General features: G+C 42.4%; 1 protein-coding gene across 1 annotated transcript in view; it reads left to right on the top strand.

The window, feature by feature from the left end:
- Positions 1 to 25,746, top strand: part of si:dkeyp-14d3.1 (transmembrane protein 132C) — a 211,841-nt gene that overhangs the window by 76,765 nt on the left and 109,330 nt on the right. Inside the window, exon 3 of the mRNA XM_021621375.2 lies at positions 20,059 to 20,202. Coding sequence (XP_021477050.1) covers positions 20,059 to 20,202 — 144 coding nt within the window. The remainder of the gene's footprint in view (positions 1 to 20,058; positions 20,203 to 25,746) is intronic.

Here is a 25,746-nt window from a genome sequence, read left to right as displayed (position 1 = left end):
TTGCTGAATCTTTTAACCATACCACGTGGTTAAACTCTTAGACTATCGATACCGACAGAATAAGAACAAGTCTTTGATATTAATTACTAGTCTGCAGCTAGGAATTCGGTATCATTGAACGAGAAGAACGACAACCGCCGAAACATCCACTCTATAACGAAACAAATGAATGTCACTCTGAACTATTCACTATAACCACGACAGAGAAAGAGATGGAGAGAGACGGACAATTCTATAAAAGAAACAACTTTTCACCAGCGATCAAGACGACACACTGAGCGTAAATATTTTTATTGATTACAATTGTTCCCGAATGAGTGAGCGCTCATGTGCAAAGGATTAGCATTTCAATTGTTATAATTATCACTCTGTAGTGACTTCTTAGTCGACTCCCACTTCCCCTTTTGTCTAACAAGCCGCCATGCCGGTTTAGCCCACTAGGGCACATTCTCCTATCATTTCTTGTAACCATATTTACTGTATGTTTATGCATTTCTGTGAATTACTTAGTTAGTAATAAATAAATTATTTAAGACAATTTATGTATGGATGACTCATAGTGAAGACTGGGTTCGTGCAGATAACCAACAATTTACGATGTTTGGAATGAGACTAACGTGAGGTAAAGTAAATAATTAATTAATTTGAAGACTAATTGATCAGATAAAATATCTGAAAAGTTATTTTAGGAAATGATAACTTTGTAATCTGAATATTTTTCCTTGGTGCCCCGACTTCCTAGTTAATTACAGACATGATTAATCAGTTGATCGCGTAATACTAATTACAGAGAATCTTTGATAAAAACTATAAGTATTCAATTTAATTATAGTAAAGACACGACAACAGGCTTAAAGTCATAAACAGTGCTTCAAGCATTGCGAAGAGCTGCTGGCAAACGAAGGAAAGTGCTGTTTGAATGAATGCTTACGAGCCTGTTACTGCCTACCACCGCTCAGTCAACAGCTCTATAAAATATCAAATATTGACTTAATTATAATATAATAAACACACAGAAATACGAGCTTTTGGTCATTAATATGGTCAAATCCGGAAACGATCATTTCAAAAACAAAACATTTATTCTTTCAGTGAAATACGGAACCGTTCCGTATTTTATCGAACGGGTGGCAACCCTAAGTCTAAATATTGCTGTTTCATTGCACAACGTTCAATGTTATGTCATAATTATGTAGAATTCTGGCAAATGAATTACGGTCTTTGTTAGGAAGAAATGGTCTTGGTTTTTCACGAATGTGCTTTTGTTAAATCATCACCCGTTTGGCGAAGTAGGCTGTGATTCAATGATAAATTAACAAGCACCGCATTGATTATAAGCAACGCTGGCCAAGCTAGTTAAACTAGTAATATCATTAACCATGTGTAGTGACTATGTTAAAATGTATTGTTTTTTATAAGTTTAATGGTAGCTAGCTAACTTACTTTGGCTCCTTGCTGTACTCAGTCTCCTCGTGGATTGCAATGTAATTGGCCATAATCGGCGTCTAAAAATGCCTATTACCGATTGTTATGAAAACTTGATATTGGCCCTAATTAATCGGCCGTGCCGATTAATCGGTCGACCTCTATTAAGTACAGGTCTATTATAAAGACATTAAAGTGATGCTCCAGAACTTGTGTATAATATCAGCCAGTAGTGTTGAAAGTGCTGATCATGAGCCAAAACGTATCCCCGTTTTTTTTTGTGTACCATGTCATCCAATTGTGTACTACCTCATCAATTTCGTATGATACATTACATCCTGCAAAAAAAAAACTAATATTAATAAAAATGTTGATATGTTACGAATCCAATTCGTACAATGTGTTACGCTATTTGTTATGCTATCCCATACTGCATATTTTAGTGTGCATAGTAATAAAGGTCATATTCCCGTCCAATGTGATACCAGTATGTCAGATAGCATTAATCCCACTGGGTAAAAATTGGAATCAACATTGTTTCCAAATAAAATCACTGTGATGATGTTGAATCAACATGGAAAACTGATTGGATTTGCAAAAAGTCGTCATTTCGTCTTTCTTTCACCCAACTTTTAACCTACATCCAATGACAGGGTGAGATTTTTGGTTGATTTCATGTTGAATTCATGTTAGTTGACAACTCAATCAAATCAAAACTAGACATTGAACTGACATCTGTGCCCAGTGGGATACTGTTGATGTTCAGTTTAATGCATTATACAAGACATGATGCTCAGTCTCCACCTGCAGGTAGCCACTCCTCATCTCTGTCTTCTGCCATCATATCTGTGTCATATAGACCTTGCATTTATTGTTGGGTCATCAATCAATTAGATAATGTAGAGGTGTTGTATTATTCGTAAAGCATTAACCTCCCTAGTGTTGCATATGAGGTCTGTGTAACATTAACCTCTCTAGTGTTGCATATGAGGTCTGTGTAACATTAACCTCTCTAGTGTTGCATATGAGGTCTGTGTAACATTAACCTCCCTAGTGTTGCATATGAGGTCTGTGTAACATTAACCTCCCTAGTGTTGCATATGAGGTCTGTGTAACATTAACCTCTCTAGTGTTGCATATGAGGTCTGTGTAACATTAACCTCCCTAGTGTTGCATATGAGGTCTGTGTAACATTAACCTCCCTAGTGTTGCATATGAGGTCTGTGTAACATTAACCTCCCTAGTGTTGCATATGAGGTCTGTGTAACATTAACCTCTCTAGTGTTGCATATGAGGTCTGTGTAACATTAACCTCCCTAGTGTTGCATATGAGGTCTGTGTAACATTAACCTCTCTAGTGTTGCATATGAGGTCTGTGTAACATTAACCTCCCTAGTGTTGCATATGAGGTCTGTGTAACATTAACCTCCCTAGTGTTGCATATGAGGTCTGTGTAACATTAACCTCCCTAGTGTTGCATATGAGGTCTGTGTAACATTAACCTCCCTAGTGTTGCATATGAGGTCTGTGTAACATTAACCTCGCTAGTGTTGCATATGAGGTCTGTGTAACATTAACCTCCCTAGTGTTGCATATGAGGTCTGTGTAACATTAACCTCCCTAGTGTTGCATATGAGGTCTGTGTAACATTAACCTCCCTAGTGTTGCATATGAGGTCTGTGTAATGAAAAGTCTAGCCATCATTCTATAAGACTTACACAACAATTCATGATGAATTACTCAACGCTCAGTAGCCTAATATTTCAATACTTGATCACAATGACTGACCAAATCTGTCTTCTACAGCGAGACACACACGCGCCCTCGCACAAACACCTATTGTTTCAGAGCAGTGATGTTTTAGGGAGAGAGGGAACATGGGGACTGAATGACACTTCCACTATGGTGAAAATAAAAAGGCCCTTTGAGTGCACCTTAAAAGCTGAGCTGGTGGCACAGGGGACAACCTGGGCTGTTGTCTGACAGATCTGTCTATCAACAGGGCTGAGGCTGAGTCCTGGACACACAAACAGGACATGGACACAAAAAGCCTGTCCTGTTCTTCCCCAGCTGTCCTTACCTGCTCACCTCACTCCCATGTCACTGGGACTGTCACCTGTCACTCACTGGGCTTAATGGGCTCTACAGTTCACATTCAAGGACATGGGGACCAGTGATATTCTAGGAATGATTTACTCTGTGGGAGACCATTATAGTATGAGTCAAAGTGTCTTTGCTGCAACCCTATGATCAGTTTTTGTCCAGTAGAGAAGGTGTGATTGTAAAATGATGGGATGTGCTCGGAGAAAACTGGGGATGTTCTCCTTTTCTTTTTTATCTTCCTGTCATGAAATGGAGTGGGGGCGGGGAGTGGAGGAGAACAGTGTCTTTACTCACGATTAAACACCGGCATCCAATACTAGCCCATTAATAACATCCATTAGATTAAACTTTGTTTTGGGGCTCCTTCCCTACCCTCCTGCTCACCTTTCCACATCCTCTGAAGAGTAGATGGCACCTGATTGACACATAAACACTTTCATGTCCCGTTTAGGGCTCAGTTGTTTTACATGATTTGGAAAGTTCTGAGATCACATTAGTGAACCCAGTTCCTTCTAATCCCATCTGGCCTGTGGTTAGAGACAGATAGACAGGGTGCCAGCAGAGCCACTCAGCTGAAAGAATGGGGAAGTAGGCTCTAATAGGAGCATCCCTAATTCAATTGACATGAATGTGTGACTTTAATGGATTTGACCTGGTGGGCCTGAAATTTGAAATATTTCAAGGCATATTAACCTGTTCAAAGTAATTGCAAAAAAAACGTGGTTTTCATTTCATTTCGCGAGCATTTGGGAGGAAGAAAGTCAGTGACATACAGGAGATTTTGATCTATTTCTTGGGCCACTTTAGAGTTTTGATTCGGCTTAGTGTTCCTTCCCTTCCTGCCTGTGGAGTTGGTCTTTTATCTCCCCCATGACATTTGATGTACTCCTCCACAGAGACGCTGCACAGTGCACACCAAGCTCCACCAAGCCCTCTCCGCTCCTCTCCTCTCGACTTTTAGGGATGTTGAACTTCTTGCTTTGTCATCTCTTCTGTTTCTCCTGGGTGAGGTCTTGGTTCTGCTGTCTGCCAGGAGGGGCTGGCCCCCTTTTATTCCTGCTCTTTTAAAGGTCAGTGTGTCTGGGATAAAAATGTGTCGATCACAGGTGCATCCTGGACGGCCGGGTAATTTACATCAAAGCTGATGTGAGAGGGGGTTGGGTTCTGGACCACCCAGGGGCCTCTCTCTCTGTGTGTGTGTGTGTGTGGGTGTGTGTGTGTGTGTGTGTGTGTGTGTGTGTGTGTGTGTGTGTGTGTGCGTGTGCGTGTGTCTCTGTCTCACTCTATCTCTGAGGACTCCTCCTCAATACTAGCAGCCCCACTGATTCACACTGGAGATTTGGCCGTCAGTCAGCCTCTCTCTTCATCTCAGCCCAATGTCTCTGCACAGTACATCTGTATTTAGTATTCCATTGGTGATGCAGCCAAAATTAGTGAGCATCACAGAAACATTCGTTTTTTTTAGAACAGTCACCTGACAGAATTTCCAGAGGAGCACGGCAGTCGATCCACCCACTCTAGACTTTGTTCCTCTCTTCCTTTCTTTCACTCAATCTCTTTTCTTCTCCTCCCACTCCTTCTCCATGTGAGTTTCAAAACAGGGTTTACATTGATTTATTCTCATCCACCAATTAAAAGCAATTTTGTGAGCATTAGAGTAAGCCATGCCGGGGGCCTTGTAACACAGCAGGCTGTTCATTACCTTACTGAGAGCTTGTGCGTACAGTGTGTGTGTGTGTGTGTGTGTGTGTGTGTGTGTGTGTGTGTGTGTGTGTGTGTGCGCGCGTGTGCGTGTGCTTATGTCCGTGCCTGCTTTTTGTGTGTGTGCGTACGTGGGTGTGTGTATATCTGAGATTCCCATCACGTGCAGGGCATTAGTTATTTGTTCTCAGGCTAAATCCTCATGTTGTTGGAGCAGAGTCAGTAGCTCTGCTGCCACACAATACTTCACTTTTACAAACTCCCTGCCCCCGTGGGTGTGGAGGGGGAGGGGGCATTGGCCCTGGGAGGGGGCTGTATTAGGAGGAGGAGAGGAAGGCACTGGTGTAAATAACCCTGGGCTGTGACGGTTGTGAACATGGCCTGGATGCCACCAACAATACCAAGTGTCACAGCTCTTCCTCCCCACATAGCCTACTACCTGTTGACTTAGTAGCAGTGGCATTGGCAGAGCTCTGACTGGTTCTATATATAGGCATGGAAGTGAATATTGATGGACCTCGCTCCATCCTTCATTAGCTTTCCTCTTTTCTCAGCAGCTGATCATCTTGTGGAACTGGAACATCATTTTCTCCAGGGAGCACATCTGGAGCTTTCAATATGCCTTCCATTTACAATCAATTTCCTCCAGATACAGAACTATTTATTCCACCTATTTTCAAAAATAAGAATGAACAAAAAAAAGTGCAATGGAAGAAAAAGGGGAGAACAAGTATGAGTGTAAATCCGTCTCCTGCCGTAGGCGACGCCCCGGCATTATCTCCCTGTCACAGCTCAGTGGAGACCGTGTGTGTGTATGTTGAGGCTGAGAGGGGGTGTTGTGCTGTAAATGATAGGCATGTTTATCCTGCGCACACGTTCGCCTGCAGATTAGCCTGCGCCTTCTGTAGGAATCAGTGGAAATCCACACTTCTGTCCTCTCATGCAGCACAGCAGCCTCTCTCTTCCTATACTGAGCTGTTCTCTCTCTATCTCTCTCTCTCTTTCTCCCTAAATCAGCTCCTCTCAAATAGGGTGACACTATTATGTCCTGGGACCTGGGAAGATACTGCCATATACAAGATAGAGGAGCAGTTGAACTAATCCTCTATGTAAATTAGTAACTGTACAAATCACGGCCTAACTGCCATCCAAGTCAATGATTTCCTTTTGGAGTAGTTGAGGCAAGGAGTTAGAGCCATCGAAGTTATGCACCCCGCTTCCTTCTCTCTCTCTCTCTCTCTCTCTCTCTCTCTCTCTCTCTCTCTCTCTCTCTCTCTCTCTCTCTCTCTCTCTCTCTCTCTCTCTCTCTCTCTCTCTCTCTCTCTCTCTCTCTCTCTCTCTCTCTCTCTCTCTCTCTCTCTCTCTCTCTCTCTCTCACCGACTGTTGTCAAAATCCAATTAGGAGACAATTTTGTGAGGAAACTACAGAACCGCACACCATGATAGCAGGCATATGAATTCTCAATATGGGTTTGTAATGCTTCCTTTTTGCACATAGCGTGTTGACACAGAGGGTGGTGTAATTGGCACACAGATATGCATACACAACAATTTCCCCCTATCCTGTAAAGGCACTCAGGAGAACAGTGTCCCAACGTAATCTCTGCTGTGTAATTCTGAAACGAAACGCCAATGAAAAATGTCCCCTCTGTGCAATGGAATGGCCGACCACTGAGGCGATGTTGTAGACACTTGCAGTTCTTGGTATACAGTTGCAGTAGGCTACATATGTCAGGGAGCCACATGTTCACTGTTATGCGCCATAGTCATATTGGTTGCAGCCCTTTCTGTTTACTGAGTCACTTCAGGTCGTCTGCTGTTCCAGCCTGCCATGCCCCTGTCAGTATGTGTAAAATGACACAAATACATGAGGCTATATAATGGAATCAAATACTGACATGGGCGCAGGTGGGGAATTCCAAATGCTTTCTTATCATTCATGTTGACATTGTGATGGTTAAAATAGACACTAGATGAATAATTCATGGTAAGATGAAAAGTGGGGGCTGATGTGGCTCTGATAAAATGACTGTCCTGGAAGATATTTTGTTTACGCTGCTTTCCTAAGTTGTGGGTGATGTGCTGTTGACAGACAGTATATTCCACCTTTCTGAGGCTAAGCTGTTTAATCATTATTATAGAAGTATGCAATTTGTGACAGAATGTTCGATTTTTTTGTCATCCTATTAACATTTATTATGACTAAAAACTGCTTACGAAATAACATTTCCAGCCGGTAGTTGCAGTTGTCTCTCATAGTATAGCAGCTGTTTCCCATCCCTGCTGAATGCAAGAGATGAGTGGCACAACAGATTGATTTAACTAGCAACGGAGTGCACAGCACTGCAAATACTCTCACACACACACACACACACACACACACACACACACACACACACATACACACTGTGACTTATTGAGTTGTCAGATGGGAGAAGGCAGACCATACTGTTTATGTCACACCCCAGTGGCCCACAGAGAACTAACGAAGAGAACTGACCGGCTAGCATGCCCATGTAGTAAACTCACACAGATACAGTATATGTAAACACACATTACTGTAACATATGTGTGTTGAATGAGACATCGGTGCATTCCAGAAACCTGCAAGCTCTGAATACCAAATATATGATTTACTAACATTGACTCAACTGGTCTCAGACAACCCTTAACAACAATGTAATGCTGAACGAAGCATCTGTCTTTGTGGGTCTCTTAGTGCCTGGTGTTTGTTCTGTTTAGTATCCAAATAGTAGAGTTGGTAAAACATCCAATTTCTTGTTGTGCATTGCAGTAAAAAGATTTGTTTGATTTTTTATAAAGGTGTGTGTGTGTGTGTGTGTGTGTGTGTGTGTGTGTGTGTGTGTGTGTGTGTGTGTGTGTGTGTGTGTGTGTGTGTGTGTGTGTGTGTGTGTGTGTGTGTGTGTGTGTGTGTGTGTGTGTGTGTGTGTGTGTGTGTGTGTGTGCGTTACTAGCTGTCACTCATATGGCGAGGGGGTTGAAGCTCATTGGTTGAACTCAAATTGCTTGGGGGCTGGCCTGCGTGAGAGAAAATGTAGGGAAAATGGTGCAGCACAGCTTTCAGAATAACAGTTGCATTCAAACTAAGGATTTCGTGGATAATTGAGGTAAGACAGTAATGCTGCTCATAGATTATGCATGTGTGAACCACACATGATGTTGATGTTTTCCTTAGCTTTCTTATATCTCAAAGACAGAGTTCTAACACCTATGCCGGTCTTACACTACATGACTTTCAAAATCCTAACATCGGCGAGATAGGTAGTCCATCTAATGCTTTGAAGGTTAGCAGTAAAACCTTGAAATCACCCCTAGCCTTAACAGTAAGCCAGTGAAGAGATGCTAGCACTGGTAATATGACTGAAGTAGGCATAATCACAGATGACGATGACACATAATCACAGATGACGATGACACAGCCAATAGCGAGGAGGTCAGAGACCTGGCAGTGTGATGCCAGGACAACAAACTCTCCCTCAACATCAGTAAGACAAAGGAGATGATCACGGACTACAGGAAAAAGAGGGCCAAGCATGCCCCCATTCACATCGACAGGGCCGCAGGTCAAGAGCTTCAAGTACGTCGGTTTCCACGTCACTAAGGATCTATCAACAACTCCTCTTCACCCTTAGGAGGCTGAAAGAATTTGGCATGGGCCCTCAGATCCTCAAAAAGTTCTACAGCTGCATCATCGACAGCTTCTTGACTGGCTGCATCACATAACTGTATTGCATTGAAAGGCATGTGCACATTTGTGGATATTCCTTGCTAGTCTGTGGGTAGGTGCCCATTTATAGCAATTTCTTGGTCATCAAACAGAGTTCGTACGGTCATGAAAATCCTGGAAAAGTCATGGTGTATGAATCACCTGTGTGTGTGCCAGTGCGAGGGGGGGCAATGAGGAGGGAAAGACAGCTATAGGTAGCCTATAATTAATAAGAGACAACAGACTAACTACATAGCCAATTCAAAACATATTCTGTATAGCCTGGCTAGCTATCTCAGTAGTTAACTCTTCAGCTTTTAGCATGTATTAATTTCATAATTTCACGTCTGATGTCCTAAAAGACGTTTCACCTGCACTCATTACCGCAAATGTCCGCAGTTGATAAATGGGTGCGTTATTTGTTGTAAACCACCTCTCAAGTGCTCGCATAGATTTGACACTGTTGGAGAGCTGGGAATCCCCTTTATTCAACATTGGCCAATGTTAACATAAAAAATCATTGACAAATAACTCACATACTGTCTATAGATCTCCCCTGGAACCTGAATATTTTAGCCTCACAAGGTTAAAGAGAAACGTGTCTTTGTTAGTTATCTTGCTTTGAAGAAGCCTACCTTAGCCACCTGATCCATGATTCATTCAACGACGGAATTATTTTATAAAGACATAAAAAGTATTTGGTTGTAATTGTAATGTTGCAATGTTTTATAGGCTACTAAGGATGGCCAACCATCCCCCCCCCAGGAGAGCCTTAAAGGGGCAGTATTGTATTTTGAGACAGGCTTGAATTTGCGAAGAAGCTAATAGGCAGAGGATAGCCTACATTTTTGTCTGCTTCTATGGTAATAATAGTGATGATAATCAGTGGATATTTTAGCATGTAAATATTGGTAGGGCAAACGCATGCCAGCGAAACCACAACACAAAACTAAATAATATATTTAATGCACTATAACGGTGACAAGCGGTGCCCACAAACTGTTAGTGCCTACATGAAGCTTTCCCGACAACAGACCTTTCCGTTCAGCACCATGGAGTGAATCCTTCTTACCACCACTACACCTGGCTACCAGTGGAGCCTCAACTAGCAGCAAATCAGTTCATTCAGCCTACTTTTCTGCCTTTTAAAAACCATAGCTGATATTGCTGACTTGTTTAAATAAATATGGTTTCCACTGACTCATTGTGGATTTGTGTAACTTGATAAGAACTGCATTCTCCTTCAGTAATAACGAACGCCAACATGAGTTTTGACTTCTGGACCACACACAAACATTATTACATTTATGTTCAGTAAATTCATCATGTTTGTTCTTATATCATTACCACTTAGCTCGAGGTATAAGCAAGTGCAAGCAAGCCGATCTGCGATGAAGTAGGCCTATTTGTTCAGCATTTCCGAAATGGACAGCGACAGAAATTCAGATAAATGTTAATTCAGATCATTTCAGCAAGATGTTGAGACCTTAACTTTATTCTTCTTTAAGTCACGTCTCAGAGAGAGAGAGAGAAAGAGAGAGACGCGGACTCGACATTTGAAGTATTTTGTTATGTGGTCTAAAAAGGAAGGAAAATACAATAGCAAGTATCCACTTTTATAAACAATATACCGACACACAAACAGGGCATTGTGCAAACAAAACAACCCTTGCAATATGAACTGGAATTACAAGGGTCTGTTACTGAACTTTTTGTTTAACAAAAAATTGGAATAGACATTCACCGGCAAACATGGTTACAGACCCCAAAACATTTTATTGTATCCCATCTTCTGAAAGAAAGCACATTAACTAATTATAATGCACAAGGTAAGCAAAACAATGAAATACATCATTCTACCATTGCCTAAAATGAGGAATAAGATACTAATGAGATAGACCTATATAAGCAATATAACAATGGAGATGTACAAACTAACTATGGCATAACGGAACGACGAGGGGATAAGAGGCAAGCCGTCATTTCGATTAAGACATGAGCGAGCTGAGAAGGACGTAGCCTACATGCCTATTCGTTAAGCATTTTTGGTATGGACAGCGGCATAATTCAGAACATGGGCCGTTCTTACAGTGTTCTCCCTGTATGTCAAGTCAGAACAGTAGGATAAATAACGGTGACACGTAAGCAGACAATGAAAGCTCTTACATTATTTGATGATGATGTTTCTCTAAAACAGGCTATAGGCTACATGCACACCACCAAGTCAGAACAGTAGGGGAAGGGGTAGAGGGACCAAATTCTTAGGGTGAGACACATAGGCTACTAACAGCTTACTACATAACATACACGTACTGCACAACATACACATACTACACAACATACACATACTACACAACATACACTTACTACACAACATACACGTACTACACAACATACACTTACTACACAACATACACAACATACACTTACTACATAACATACACATACTACACAACATACACGTACTACACAACATAGCTTACACTTAGTGCTACTTTCTTAGCTACAGTATACCTATCACCCAGGCATATTACATCACATATGCAGCAGCAAGACATATTTCTGGACTCACCGTTGTTGTGCAGGAAGGTGGCGCGGCGGTCCTTCTTGTGGGCAAGCCTCTCAATTTCTTTTTCATTAATGTCTGGAATTCTCTGGATAAATTCACGCTGGATTGAAATGGCCAATGCATTCAACCTTTTCTGGCCCATGGTGTTGTGTGTGTGAAGTTTTTTAAAATCCTTTTAAGGCTGTTTGTTTTGGATTATGCTCGATGTACACTTAAAGACGTTGGTTGTCATAATGCCGTTGTGGCCTGTAATCACCTTCACGCATGGTCACAAAAACGCACCTTAAAAATGCCTGGGCAGGAGTCGACCAACTCGTCATGGCCTCGCAGTGCTGTCTCACAATTGCCACACAATATGCTATAATTCTGGCAAGCACTTACCTATTCTCCTCCATTTGTTGGTTGTGAAGGTCATGGCTCATCTACAGTATATGTGGTGTCTAGTTGAGCTACAATGTTTGATTTCCCCAGTATAATGCCTTTGTAGCCTGTAATCTCCTTCACGCATGGTCTCAAAAATACATCTGAAAATGCCTGGGCAGGATTCGGCCGACTCGTCACGGCCCTGCAGTGCTGTCTCACAATTACCACAAAATTTAATGAATGCTATAATTCTGGCAAGCACGTACTTATTCTCCTCCGTTTGTTGGTTGTGAAGGTCATGGCTCGTCTACAGTATGTGCAGTGTCTGGTGAGCCACAATGTTTAATTTCCCCCAGTAACAGCATTGTCTACAGGTGATGCACTATTGTCATGTTTTGAGACCCTTTCAGACAGATGTTTTACATCCTTAAACCTAGACTTGGACCACACACCCTCTCCATTGAATAGCAGACAGGGGAAGCAAAATAGTGATTGGTTTGCGACTCGCAGTTAGCCACTGCTGTCTTCCGTGATTGGCACACGGTTCTGATTTACGACTTGTTGTGTAATGTTTATGTCCAATGGCCGATGAGCACCAAGACGTTTTATCTCTAATTTCTCTTCATATGACAAGGATTGAAAAAGATTTGACAATAGATTGTCGACGTGGTTCATGATCATGACTGCTTATCTAGCTAGCTAGCTTGCTAGCTAAGATTTTGAAAGTATGATGTTAACCTGATCAGTTCAATCAAAGCTACAGGAAATATAATGTGATTTGACATCTTTTTATCTGTGGCCAATGACCTTGAGCCCTCTTGGAGGGGCACTTCTACTGTAAATCTATAGCAGCACCCAAGTGGGGTCTTGAACTGCCTAGCTCTCCCGTAGATTCTATGGTGACATAGTGTCCTGAAGAGTGACAGAACCTTGTGCCAATCACGGTTCAACCAGAGAAGATTAACAATGCCTACACTCTATGCTTTCGCTTGCTGCCCCTCCACCACATAAAAAACTGAGCTAGGCTGGAGATGCATTACTCAAAGAAAGAGACCAAATTTGTATGCTTCTTTATTAAGTCAAGGATTTATTATAATTATTTTTAATTGGTGGGGCTCAAAACAGGTGGGGGGGCTCTGCTGTCCCCTGATGCCGACCTTACTCTGTCTCCCTCCCTTCTGAGTTGCCTCATTCCCCCCACATTGTGTGTGTTGGATGGGCTTGACAAAGGGAACAGTGAAACATGGCCTCTTGCATGCAGCGCCTAGCCTGGTGTTGGACGATGCAGATGGGTGTCAGCAGGGTAATGGAGGGAAACAGAGTGCTATCCCTGTCCTCTCCACCGGCCCATGCTGCATCCTGGAGCCAGGCAGACCGGAGAGAGGCGAGCAGAGGGAGAGGGGAGCAAGAGACGCCCAGGCGCATGCAGGGGACTGCCGGCTGGGGACTACCACTGTCGCTCAGCGTCTAACTTATTGGATTTCCTCTGAAGATGTTTGTTTCCTTCACTGTCTCACTGAGGGACAGTGCTCCATTTCTAGTTATCTCATCATTATTTATTGAGGGAAACGCCAAGGAGTCCAAGTGTGGCTTCTGCAAGCAATCAGTGAGGACGGATAGGGGGTAGGAGAGGGGGTTGGCTGGTGGTGGGTGAGGCCTGATGTTATTCCTCTGCACCCATTGAAAGAATCATGATGAGCTGAAATGGTGTTAGAATTGAGAATGGACTGCACTAGCAGCTTTTTGATTGCAGTCTCCATTTTGCTATGGTTAGCTCCATATTGTTTCCGACTTAGTCAATAAAGAGGAACTTACAACTTTCATTATAGATGCTGACAGCTTTGTGAAGTAGCATATTGTCTCTACCATGCAGTATTAGAGAGCAACTTATTGTTCATGAAGTATTGTCAGTTTTAAACATTTAAAAACATATACATGACGTTTCCTCTGTACATGTTGTTGTGGGTATTGCATTTTCTTTATTCATTTGTTACCATGCATTATTTGATATTCAGGACATTCAATCTGGCACGTAGCTCAATAAGTTCATAGAAAATCTATTCTACAATGGATTGGAGCCCACAAGTATGGATAATAATACGCCTCCACCTTTCACTTCTGTGAAGTTTCAGCTCACAGCTTTACTTTGTTGAGAGCAACACACGGTTGCTGCATTCTATTCTGTGAGTCTCAGATTGGCCCTTGACTTCACTCACTATTCGGGTGCTGATTCCCAATAGTACAGTGTGTGATACTGCATTCATTAGAGTTCCTTTGTGAGATGGAGATGTACAAGGAGAGCTCTAAAAGGACATATGAAACACTTCTTTTCACAGCTGTCCCCTCTGTCTGTATGCTGTTTTTTTTGGTGAATCAGCTGAGCTTCTTTCAATTATGTAAGTATAGCATTTTCAAGAGTCCAGAGTGTATTGTTGAGGCACGAAGGCCACAATTGTTTTTACTTTTCATGTTTCATAAGAACTTTAGAATAGTTGTACTAGCAATCACTTTCAGCACCATGGCAATCGCACTCTCTCCCTCACAATGTAATAGTACATCATTGTCAGTAAGGCTAAGGTGTAACACCTCATGAGTCTCTCAGGAGTTGTTTTCGTATTCATAGTCTATGTGTATGTTATGAGTATTCAGCTGTGAACTGGACTACCTCCCTCGCTGAAACATACATGAAACGCATGTTTTCTATAATTGTGTTATAAAAGCAATTATGCCCGTTTAAAAGTTTTGAAAAGTTGAAAAGCTACAGTATTTGAAACAGTATATCCACATGGGGTGTTAGATGACCAACATTAGAGGAACTCTGATGGGCCTACAGAGCTGCAGGAAGTTCCTCCACTACAGATGCAGGAAATGTAAAACTTGTAGTGTATTCAAGAAAGGCTTCTGAAGTTTGTAATTTTGACTTGATTTTCCCGTACGAAAATGTATCAACCCCTAAAAAATGTCCATTAATTATAATCCACAGAGTAATTCACATTTACTGTTGCTGCAGGATTATTTCCCTGTTGTGACAAACTGGTTCAAATTAAGATCCTATATCTCTAACTGGATGCAAGGCCAGTCTCTGCCTCCTCTGGGAGAAACAGAGAGAGAAACAGAGAGAGAGAGAGACAGACAGACAGACAGACAGAGAGACCTTGGAACGTACCTCTATAGTGTATTAAGCATCTCTAAAATGTGTGTGAGGCGAATGCCACATTAGATGAACATGTTTACCTGAAATATTAGCTTAATTAATTCAAATTGAGCATTCAGTGGGTACGGCATTCAGTGGGTTTGCTTCATCTTAAGCTTTCAAGTATAACATGATGTTCGACTCTCTTTTTCATATGGTCCTGTCACATTAGGCGTGTCTGTCGGGCTTCACTGTTTTACATCCAAAGGGAGCCTGATGCCCACACGAACATCCAAGAGAACAAACCAGCTGGTCAAGAGACCTCAAATTTCTAGAAAGTAACACGCAGCCATGCATTCTGAGTGAGCATTAGCCCTGGAGTGCATCCCCAATCCTGTAGAGAGTGGAAGCACACCATACCATCTGTGCTGCTGTCTTATTACGGATCCCCCGCTCCAATCATTGTTCCTGTCACATGCTAATAAGATTTCACATCAAAGTATTCCTTTTGACTGGCCAGTGAGGGTCTTGTCATTGCATATGTGTCTGGTGATATAATATGTTTCTTACTGCTGTTGTGGTAGTGGGCAGCTGCTATACTAGACAGGGTCTCAAGGCACAAAGGATCAGTAAAATAGGGTTATTATGGTCAAAACTCACTTTAATCTGACAACAAAGTCTCACCAATGCCACTACATTATCAGTCTCCTATAGACATATCCTGTTTGCTGCTTTCTCTACAGTCTCTCACTTCTGCAGGTCTTTGGGCTGGGTCTGGTCCCTCCCTTGTTTGAGAATCAGCCTTATTTATTTATTTTTGTACATTTTATCCCTTTTTCTCTCCCCAATTTTGTGATATCCAATTGGTAGTTACAGTCTTGGCCCAATGCTGCAACTCCTGTACAGACTCGGGAGAGGCAAAGCACGAGAGCCATACGTCCTCCGAAACACAACCCCACAAAGCCACACTGCTTCTTGACACACTACTCGCTTAACCCAGAAGCCAATGTGTCGGAGGAAACACTGTACAGCTGTGCATGCACCCGGCCGCCACAAGGAGTCACTAGAGCGCGATGGGACAAGGACATCCCGGTCGGCCAAACCCTCCCCTAACCCCGACGGCGCTGGGCCAATTGTGTGCCGCCTCATGGGTCTCCCGGTCGCGGCTGGCTGCGACACAGCCTGGGATTGAACCCGGATCTGTAGTGACGCCTCTAGTACTGTGATGCAGTGCCTTAGACCACCGTGCCACTCGGGAGGCGAATCAGCCTTATTTAAAGGGAAATTTAACAAAAGAATGTGTTGATATTTTTTTCATTAGTCCACTGTTGATACAGTCCTAAATTGTTTTGCATGTCAGCAGTCAAGTGTTGGACGGTGTTGGAATGTGTGCGGTATTGGGAAGGTGTGTGATGTTTGGAAGGTGTGTGGTGTTGGGAAGGTTTGTGGTGTTGGGAAGGTTTGTGGTGTTGGGAGGATGTGTGGTGTTGGACGGTGTTAGAAGGTGTGTGGTGTTGGGAAGGTTTGTGGTGTTGGGAAGGTTTGTGGTGTTGGGAGGGTGTCTGGTGTTGGACGGTGTTAGAAGGTGTGTGGGGTTGGGAAGGTTTGTGGTGTTGGGAAGGTTTGTGGTGTTGGGAAGGTGTATGGTGTTGGGAAGGTTTGTGGTGTTGGGAAGGTTTGTGGTGTTGGGAAGGTTTGTGATGTTGGGAAGGTTTGTGGTGTTGGGAAGGTTTGTGGTGTTGGGAGGGTTTGTGGTGTTGGGAGGGTGTGTGGTATTGGTAAGGTTTGTGGTTTTGGGAGGGTGTGTGGTGTTGGACGGTGTTAGAAGGTGTGTGGTGTTGGACGGTGTTGGAAGGTGTGTGGTGTTGGAAGGTTTGTGGTGTTGGGAAGGTTTGTGGTGTTGGGAGGATGTGTGGTGTTGGAAGGTGTGTGCTGTTGGGGAGGTGTGTGGTGTTAGGGAGGTGTGTGGTGTTGGGGAGGTGTGTAGTGTTGGGGAGGTGTGTGGTGTGTGGTGTTGGGAAGGTGTGTGGTGTTAGGGAGGTGTGTGGTGTTGGGGAGGTGTGTAGTGTTGGAAGGTTTTTGGTGTTGGGGAGGTGTGTGGTGTTGGGGAGGTGTGTGGTGTTGGGAGGGTGTGAGAGGACATGGGTGGTTGTTCCTGACTGCACTACACTGCCTCAGCCTTATTCATAATGTAAAGAAAGGTAATCTTTTTTAATTTCTTGCCCTCATTTTCCCCTTTTAAACTACACTGCTCTATGTGCAGTGAATGCACTAAAGACAGAGCTTTTCAATTGCAGATTTTCCCTTTGAACGTAATCACTGTTTCTTTTGTGCCAAGGACATTGACTACTGTAATTTGCTACAGTCACTGAACATCTTTCATTCTGGCCTTTATGGATTCAGACATTTTTGTAACGCACCCAAAGTTTATTTCTCTCAAATTTTGTGCACACATTTCTTTACATCCCTGTTTGTGAGTAGTTCTCCTTTGCCAATATAAACCATCCACCTGACAGGTGTGGCATATCAAAAAGCTGATTAAAGAGCATGATCATTACACAGGTGTACCATGTGCTGGGGACAATAAAAGGCCACTCTAAAATGTGCAGTTTTGTCACACAACACAATGCCACAGATGTCTCAAGTTTTTAGGGAGTGTGCAGTTATGATGCTGACTGCAGGAATATCCAAAGGATCTGTTGCCACACACCTGGTTCCCATTTCCCCTGATTACTATGTTATATATGTGCCCTCTGTTCCCTCTGTCTTTGTCGGTTATTGTTCCCATGTGTGGTGGTCGTGTGAGTACCTATGCGTTGGTGCCGCAGTTATGCTGCGTGTTTTTGTATACGTGTTTGTTTTGGGTGTATTAAAAAAAACTATTGTGTATTCCTGTACCTGTCTCCAAATCCTTTATACCAGTGTGACAATTCATTGTTTCTTTATTTTTACTATTTTCTACATTGTATAATAGTGAAGACATCAAAACTATGAAATAGCACATATGGAATCATGTAGTAACCAAAAAAGTGTGAAACAAATCAAAATATATTTTATATTTGAGATTCTTCAAAGTAATCACCCTTAGACTTGATGACAGCTTTGCAGCCTCTTGGCATTCTCTCAACTGACTTCACCTGGAATGCTTTTCCAACAGTCTGGAAGGAGTTCCCACATATGTAGAGCACTTGTGGGCTGCTTTTCCTTCACTCTCCGGTCCAACTCATCCCAAACCATCTCAATTGGGTTAGGGTCAGGTGATTCTGGAGGCCAGGTCATCTGATGCAGCACTCCATCAGTCTCCTTCATGGCAAATAGCCCTTACACAGCCTGGAGGTGTTGAAAAACAAATTATAGTCCCAAGAAGCGCAACCCAGATGGGATGGCGTATTGCTACAGAATGCTGTGGTAGCCATGCTGGTTAAGTGTGCCTTATTGTAAATAAATCAGTGTCACCAACAAAGCACCATCACACCACCTCCATGCTTCACAGTAGGAACCGCACATACGGAGAGCATCCATTCACCTACTCTGCATCTTACAAAGACAGTGGTTGGAACCAAACATCACACCAAAGGACAGATTTCCACAGGTCTAATATCCATTGCTCATGTTTCTTGGCAAGTCTCTTCTTATTGGTGTCCTTTTAGTAGTGTTTTTTTTTTGTTGCAGCAATTCGACCATGAAGGACTGATTCACGCAGTCTCCTCTGAACAGTTGATGTTGAGATGTCTGTTACTTGAACTCTGTGAAGCATTTATTTGGGCTGCAATTTCTGAGGCTGGTAAATCTAATGAACATATCCTCTGCAGTAGAGGTAACTCTGGGTCTTCCTTTCCTGTGGCGGTCTTCATGAGAGCCAGGTTCATCGTAGAGCTTGATGGTTTTTGCGACTGCACTTGAAGAAACTTTGAAAGTTCTTGACATTTTCCGGATTGACTAACCTTCATGTCTTAAAGTCTGATGGACTGTCATTTCTCTTTGCTTATTTGAGCTGTTCTTGTCATAATATGGACTTGGTCTTTTATCAAGTCCGTATTGGTCTTTTACCAAATATCTTCTGTACACCACCCCTACCTTGTCACAACACAACTGATTGGCTTAAATGCATTAAGAAGGAAATAAATTCCACTATTTCACTTTTAACAAGGCACACCTGTTAATTGAAATGCATTCCAACCTCATGAAGCTGGTTGAGAGAATGCCAAGAGTGTGCACAGCTGTCATGAAGTGTGGCTAATTTGAAGAATCTCAAATATAAATTATATTTTTATTTAGTTACTACATGATTGCATATGTCTTATTTCATTATTTTGATGTCTTTACTATTATTCTACAAATAAAGAGAACTCCAAACTTTTGACTGGTACTGTATATATATATTTTTGAGATGGAAAAACACTTAAAAATTACTAAAACCAGATATAAAATATGTAGAAAAGATAATGGATCTATATATTTTTCTGTAATATAATCTTTGACAACTAACAATCACCAAAATAAAAGCTACACAGTCTGGGGGAATTGAAAATGTATTTAGTATACATTTTGCTATTGTGTTTGAGCAAAATAACACAGGATTAGCCATGATAAAATGCATAGAATTGTACGATATTGGCTTAAAAACTGCAAAATGTTCTCATCTCCATGGCAGAATATGTAAAATCACTTGAAATTTGCTTTAAAACTGCAAACATTTAACACATCTCCATGAAAACGCCCCCTGCCATGCCCACAACCTAAGCCCCTTTCTGATTAAGAAAACACCCTGTTACAGGAATAAAATAAGATAGATGAGACACATATTGAGAAAAAGGAATTTGAAACCATCTGATCCTGTTTTGTGTATTTCTATAGTGAAGACGTCATGGTCTGCTAGGCCTCAGCTGTTTGAAGCAGGTTCAGATGGATGCATTCAATGATTCAATACCTGAAAGATCTGTTTGATATAGCCACATGTTTAACCAACCCATGCTGCACTGCTATCTATCACTCTCTTGTCCTGAGCCTATGTGTGTGTTGTTTCTACTTCCCTAGGGTCAAATTGAAAGAGGGCATGGCGTTTCTGGGTGCCCGGCCCAGCAACCCCACCCTGTGGATGGTGAGCCAGGATGTGAGGAGCGAGGGGCACAGGGTGGTCACCCTCCATTGCCGCAGGAAAGAGTCCAGCTACGGACAAAGGTCAGTTAGCAATACTGGATCTCCCCACTGTGTCCTATTGGACATCACTGGTATACTGTACACACAACCATCTACGACCTTCCCACAACCATCTACAACCTTCCCCTGAAGGACCGCTGCCTTAAAACTATTGACTCCAATATATATATATATATATTTTTTAATTGATCCTTTATTTTACCAGGTAAGTTGACTGAGAACACGTTCTCATTTGCAGCAACGACCTGGGGAATAGTTACAGGGGAGAGGAGGGGGATGAATGAGCCAATTGTAAACTGTAAATATCACAGTGTTGGCTGGAGTGAAGCATAATCTCTGGGGTTGTTCCTCCAGCAAGGAAGAGGTTAACAGCCCATCTCCAGCTCTCTTTTGATTAGCATATTAATTTCCCCAACTGAAATAGCCTTCAAGTTGTTTTGGTCATTTCCTATCTGTATTACGTACTTAAATTAATCTAGTAAATAGGAAACGGATTCCCGGGATGCGAAAAAGGTTGCTGCTTGTGTTAATTAAGTTCTGATCCAGGCCCTTTGTGTGTCCTAATGGTTTTCTTCCATGGATCAGGAAGTTGGGTTAATAAATATAACTTTCTAGTGACAGGTGTAATTTTACGGATTAGAGAATGATTGGGAGGTTGGAAAGCTCTGCGTATTAAGTCCATCAGCATCATTCCACTGACTACTTACTTTTAAAGAAAATACAAGACTTAAGAGTTTGACTCTGTGAAATTCAATTCAAAGTATGCCCTGAGGCTGTTTGAGTTTAGCCTTTTAAATGTACTTGTGTAATTCTGTTTCATTTTGAAGTGTTCTTTTTTGAAGTGTTGTATTAAAACAATTCCTAAAAATGTTATATTAGGGCAGTAACCCTTGGTTACTTTGGTTAGTCCAATGGAGAGAGCTCAAAGGAGGTGAAGAGGGATCGCTATTCCAACCTCGAGGAGTCTAGAGACTTTGAATGTTCAGGCCTGTTGTATAATCATCTTGAGAGTTACCCCTACATGGTCCTGAGAAGTACTACAACACTGACTAGCAAGCGTTGTGTACACACATGTCAATCTCATTCCACGGAGGGCTGAGTGTCTGAGGGTTTTTGCTCCTCCCTTGTGCTTGATTGATGAATTTAGGTCACTAATTAGTAAAGAACTCCCCTCACCTGGTTGTGTAGGGCTTAATTGAAAGGAAAAAAACGAAAACCCGCAGCGCAGTGAGAACACTCTCTGCGCTCTGTCTCAGCAACACCACCATGGGCTGAGTGTCTCTCACATGAGTGCGTAGTTAAATCTGTTTTTATTGATTTAAGTGAGGGAGTCAGAGACAAGAGCGAGCATATTCTGTCTAATCCCTGGCTATCCTGTCGGGCTGTGTCGGGTGGACTCCTTCTCCCTAATCCCCCAGCTGTCCAAGTCACCCCATAAAGAAGCCCTAAGAAGCCCAGCCGTGGCTATAACATACAACAATGATACATTTTTCTGTATTGTCCCTCAACCCCTCCACCCCCCTGCCCACTCCCAGTCTTTTCACTGGAGCCCCTTTGGAGGGATTAGACAAAGCCATCTCATTTTTTGAGCTGTCATCCAATTTCTCAGGCTCACACGGACTGTAATGTTTCTTCTCCGTTTCTCCCTCCCCTGTTCTCTCTTCTCCTCCATCCACAATGAGTGGATGTGAGTACTGTAGGTCAATCTCCAGTTCTTTTACCAGTGGGAATTTGATTACCCACGTTATTACCTGTTTACTAGCACCTTTAACCTTGTGTTTATGATCTATTTTTATGCCCAGCAGCAGCAGGCATGTTGTTGTTGACTCTTTTCTATGGTGTATTAAAGGGAATATTATATGTGAGTTAAAGGAGTCACAAAATCAGGAATGGTGACAATTTCATTTCAATTCAGGTACATTTAGATTGATTGAAACTATTATATTGAGTCAATGATTGAATACTACATTTCTTAAATTAAGATCCTATATCTGTACATTAATTTGTTCTAATGAACAGAATCGGACTTCATTCGCCGAGACACAACTGTTAACTCAACATAATAATGTGCCAACTTCTACCACCTTTGGTGGTAAGGGTAGGTAACAACAACACATCTGCCGCGCTGATCCTCATCACGCGAGCCCCTCAGTCCCCTCCTGTACTCCCTGCTCACTCATGACTGCACGGCCAAAGACGACTCCAACACCATCTTTAAGTTTGCAGATGACACAAAAATAGGACCGAGCACGCCCCCATTCTCATCGACGGGGCTGTAGTGGAGCAGGTTGAGAACTTCAAGTCCCTTGGTGTCCACTTCAACAATGATTTAACATTTTCCAAGCACACCAAGACAGTCGTGAAGATGGCACAACAAAACCTATTTTGGAGACTGAAAAGATTTGGCATGGGTCCTCAGATCCTCAACAGGTTCTACAGCTGCACCATCGAGAGCATCCTGACGGGTTGCATCATTGCCTGGTATGGCAACTGCTCGGCCTCTGACCGCAAGGCACTACAGAGGGTAGTGTGTACGGCCCAGTAAATCACCATGGCCAAGCTTCCTACTATCCATGACCTCTATACCATGCCTCTATACCATGCGGTGTCAGAGGAAGAGGAAGGTCCTAAAAATTGTCGAAGACTCCAACCACCCTAGTCATAGACTGTTCTCTCTTCTACCGCACGGCAAGCGGTACCGGAGTGCCAAGTCTAGGTCCAAGAGGCTTCTAAACATTTTCTACCCCCAAGCCATAAGACTCCTGAACCTCTAATCAAATGGCTAGAGCCCCCCCCCCCCTCTTACTTTTTAGGGGGTATTTTCTTAAAACTGCATTGTTGGTTAAGGGCTTGTAAGTAAGCATTTCACTCTAAGGTCTAACCCTGTTGTATTCGGCACGTGACAAATACGATTTTATTTTATTATGAGAAAACACATAATTTGATAGAGTGGGCTTTTTCAGTTGCAGATTTTTTGTCTAATTCAGTACATGTCACAGAAATACCAGAATAAGCTCCTATAGAAACGCACAGAACCGTTACATGCACCTGATATCAGCTAAAAGAGCACTCTGGGAGATTGGATATTCACCGCCAGTGCCATTAAAGACCAGCAACACATTTAAAACAACAGCAGTCCTGCTTCCTCAGCATGTCATAACCCAGTCTAAGTGGACGCTTCTCTTCTCAGTAAAAGTGCCATGTCTGGCCCAAGTTAATGAAGACTGTCTCAGTCCAGATGGATATCCCCTCAGGTGGAACCAGCTTCATTAATCCCCCAGCCTGACTGGCCATTGGGAGAGACCTCATGTAGAGCGGTAACAGGCTCTTTACAGAACTAGCTCAGTCATTATAGCCCATTCCTATCCCTCAGTGAAGAGACACTGTCACCCAGACAGAGATTGACACTTACATGATTGAGTAGAGTGTAGGACTCAAGCATGTCTTCTTTTACATTTCCCTCACCCATCACTCATTTTCTAACACATTATGATTGCATTGACTTGGATTCCAGATTATGTGTGTTTAAATTGGAAACATGTGGTGAAAGGGAAGGCACATCTTTAAATTTATATATTCCATATCCATAACCCCTAAAGCCCATTTCTCCTGTGGGTCTCTCAACACTGTATCCCAGAGGGAAGGGACCATCAAGGCCTCTACAATAGCACTGTAACAACAGCAGAGAATGAGCAGCATGCAATATGCTTATTGTAGCATAAATCAAGGCAGACATGAAATGGGTCTATTACATTAAGCCCAGAGTTGGCTGTTAACAGGACTGTCCTAATGATAACACCCTTAATAATGAAGCTGCTCTTTTTCCCATGGCCTTCATTCATGCAGCCTCAGAGGAGGCTCATTGACCTTTACACCCATGTATAATTGAGTCGCCGCTGCTCAATTTATATGCTTCTCTCACAATTGGAATGACATGTGATCAATGCTGTTCTTCTCTGCTGCAGCCAGTAACCTCAGAGCTCTTTACTGCTGGGTTTTTGTCAAGGCAGAGATGGTGTGTTATGCAGGGAATCAGCCCTCCTTGAGAAAGAGCTGATATGGGGTCTACAATGTCTTTTGACACGCTGGTGATTACACGAATCACTGTAGATTACACCTGAGTAGCACAGTGCTCTTTCCACTTCTGTTACCTGGCAAAGCCAAGTAAACAATATGGAGATTGAACAACATATCCTGGTGTGTCACAATGTTTACACAATGTTTGCAGAAATCAGGAGGTAATACCTACCATTAAACCAGAGAACCAATGAGGATGTCTGTCACCCATCATGGTTACACAAATCCATATCAATGAGTCATTCTGATTTCAGCTCCCATGCTCATTATTGATTCAGTAGCTTGTGTGTGACACTGAACATTGTTGTTGCAATTCATTTGTGCTTTAAACAGTAAATGTGGGCCAGGCTGCATTGTGAGCCAGAGGACAGATTGACATATTGAAGTTTGCATGTGATCTCCCTGGCCCATGGGTTCATGTGTTTCAGATTTGTAAGGGTTTATGAGTTTATGTGACTGAATATCCTGCTCTTAGAGGTTAATCCCCAAAGGATTTGAATGTGGCTGCTCCACATTGGTGTACAGTGTTGTCTCTAACAACACACTGTGATATCCAAACTCCTCCCTGCCTGCCACAGTACTGCAGCATAGACCTAGATTCAGCACTCTACAGAGGAGGTTTGGTTTTGTTGCAAATACTGCCGTACAAAACAAAATGACATAAATAAGCACAGCATGGTCTGCATAAGCCTGCATAGATGTATTACTCATCCATTTTGCCCAGATTTATGACTACATACCCCTGCAGGCAGTTCCTCGTGTTGTCTGAAAAGCCAAACACAATTTTCTTTAAATTAGACCTGTGGTGAGAGGCAATCTTGTTGTTTTAGAATGAGTCTGCTAAAATGAGTACTTTGCTGTGTTAGCTACATGTGGTACTAAGCTTGGAAGACAAAGTGGTCTTCTGCATACACAGTCATCTGTCTATAGTTGACTGTGGAAGGATTTCCTAGAAGGAAATGTACTATTAATGCACCATTATGAGTCATATACTATTACTATTAACATGAACATATTCTAATTGTTACTTTTTACATTTGTTCTGTATTTAGAGTATATTGTATGACCGGTTTACCTTTCCTTGCCTTGGTACATTTATAATCCATTCCCTAAAGGTGAAGATTAAATTGTGATGCAGTCCAGCAAAATCACCTCTTCCGCTTTCCTCAAGACTTCGACATAACGTTGTGCTATGAAAACTTAGTTTTATAAATAATCAGGATAGTCAATTCATTACTTTATCGATGTTACAAAAGAACCCTGGCTTCCAGTTTATTCCAATTAATTCCTCTCGCCCTCTCTTTTGAGATTATTGGTTTTTATAAAGCATATTCCAAGAGTATATGACTTTAAGATTGCTTGTCTGGCACTAGGGATGTCTCATTTCTGTAACCTGTGCAGGAGAGATATTCAAATGACCCTATTAAATGAAGGCCTAAGTTCTGCAGCAAGGTGGAGGAGTGGAATGAGGGACATAGTATGGGCTGA

This window comes from Oncorhynchus mykiss, chromosome 11 (genome assembly GCF_013265735.2).
Source record: "Oncorhynchus mykiss isolate Arlee chromosome 11, USDA_OmykA_1.1, whole genome shotgun sequence".
Classification (NCBI taxonomy): domain Eukaryota; kingdom Metazoa; phylum Chordata; class Actinopteri; order Salmoniformes; family Salmonidae; genus Oncorhynchus; species Oncorhynchus mykiss.
The sequence above is the reverse complement of the archived record's forward strand: the minus strand, read 5'-3'. Positions and strand labels throughout refer to the sequence as shown.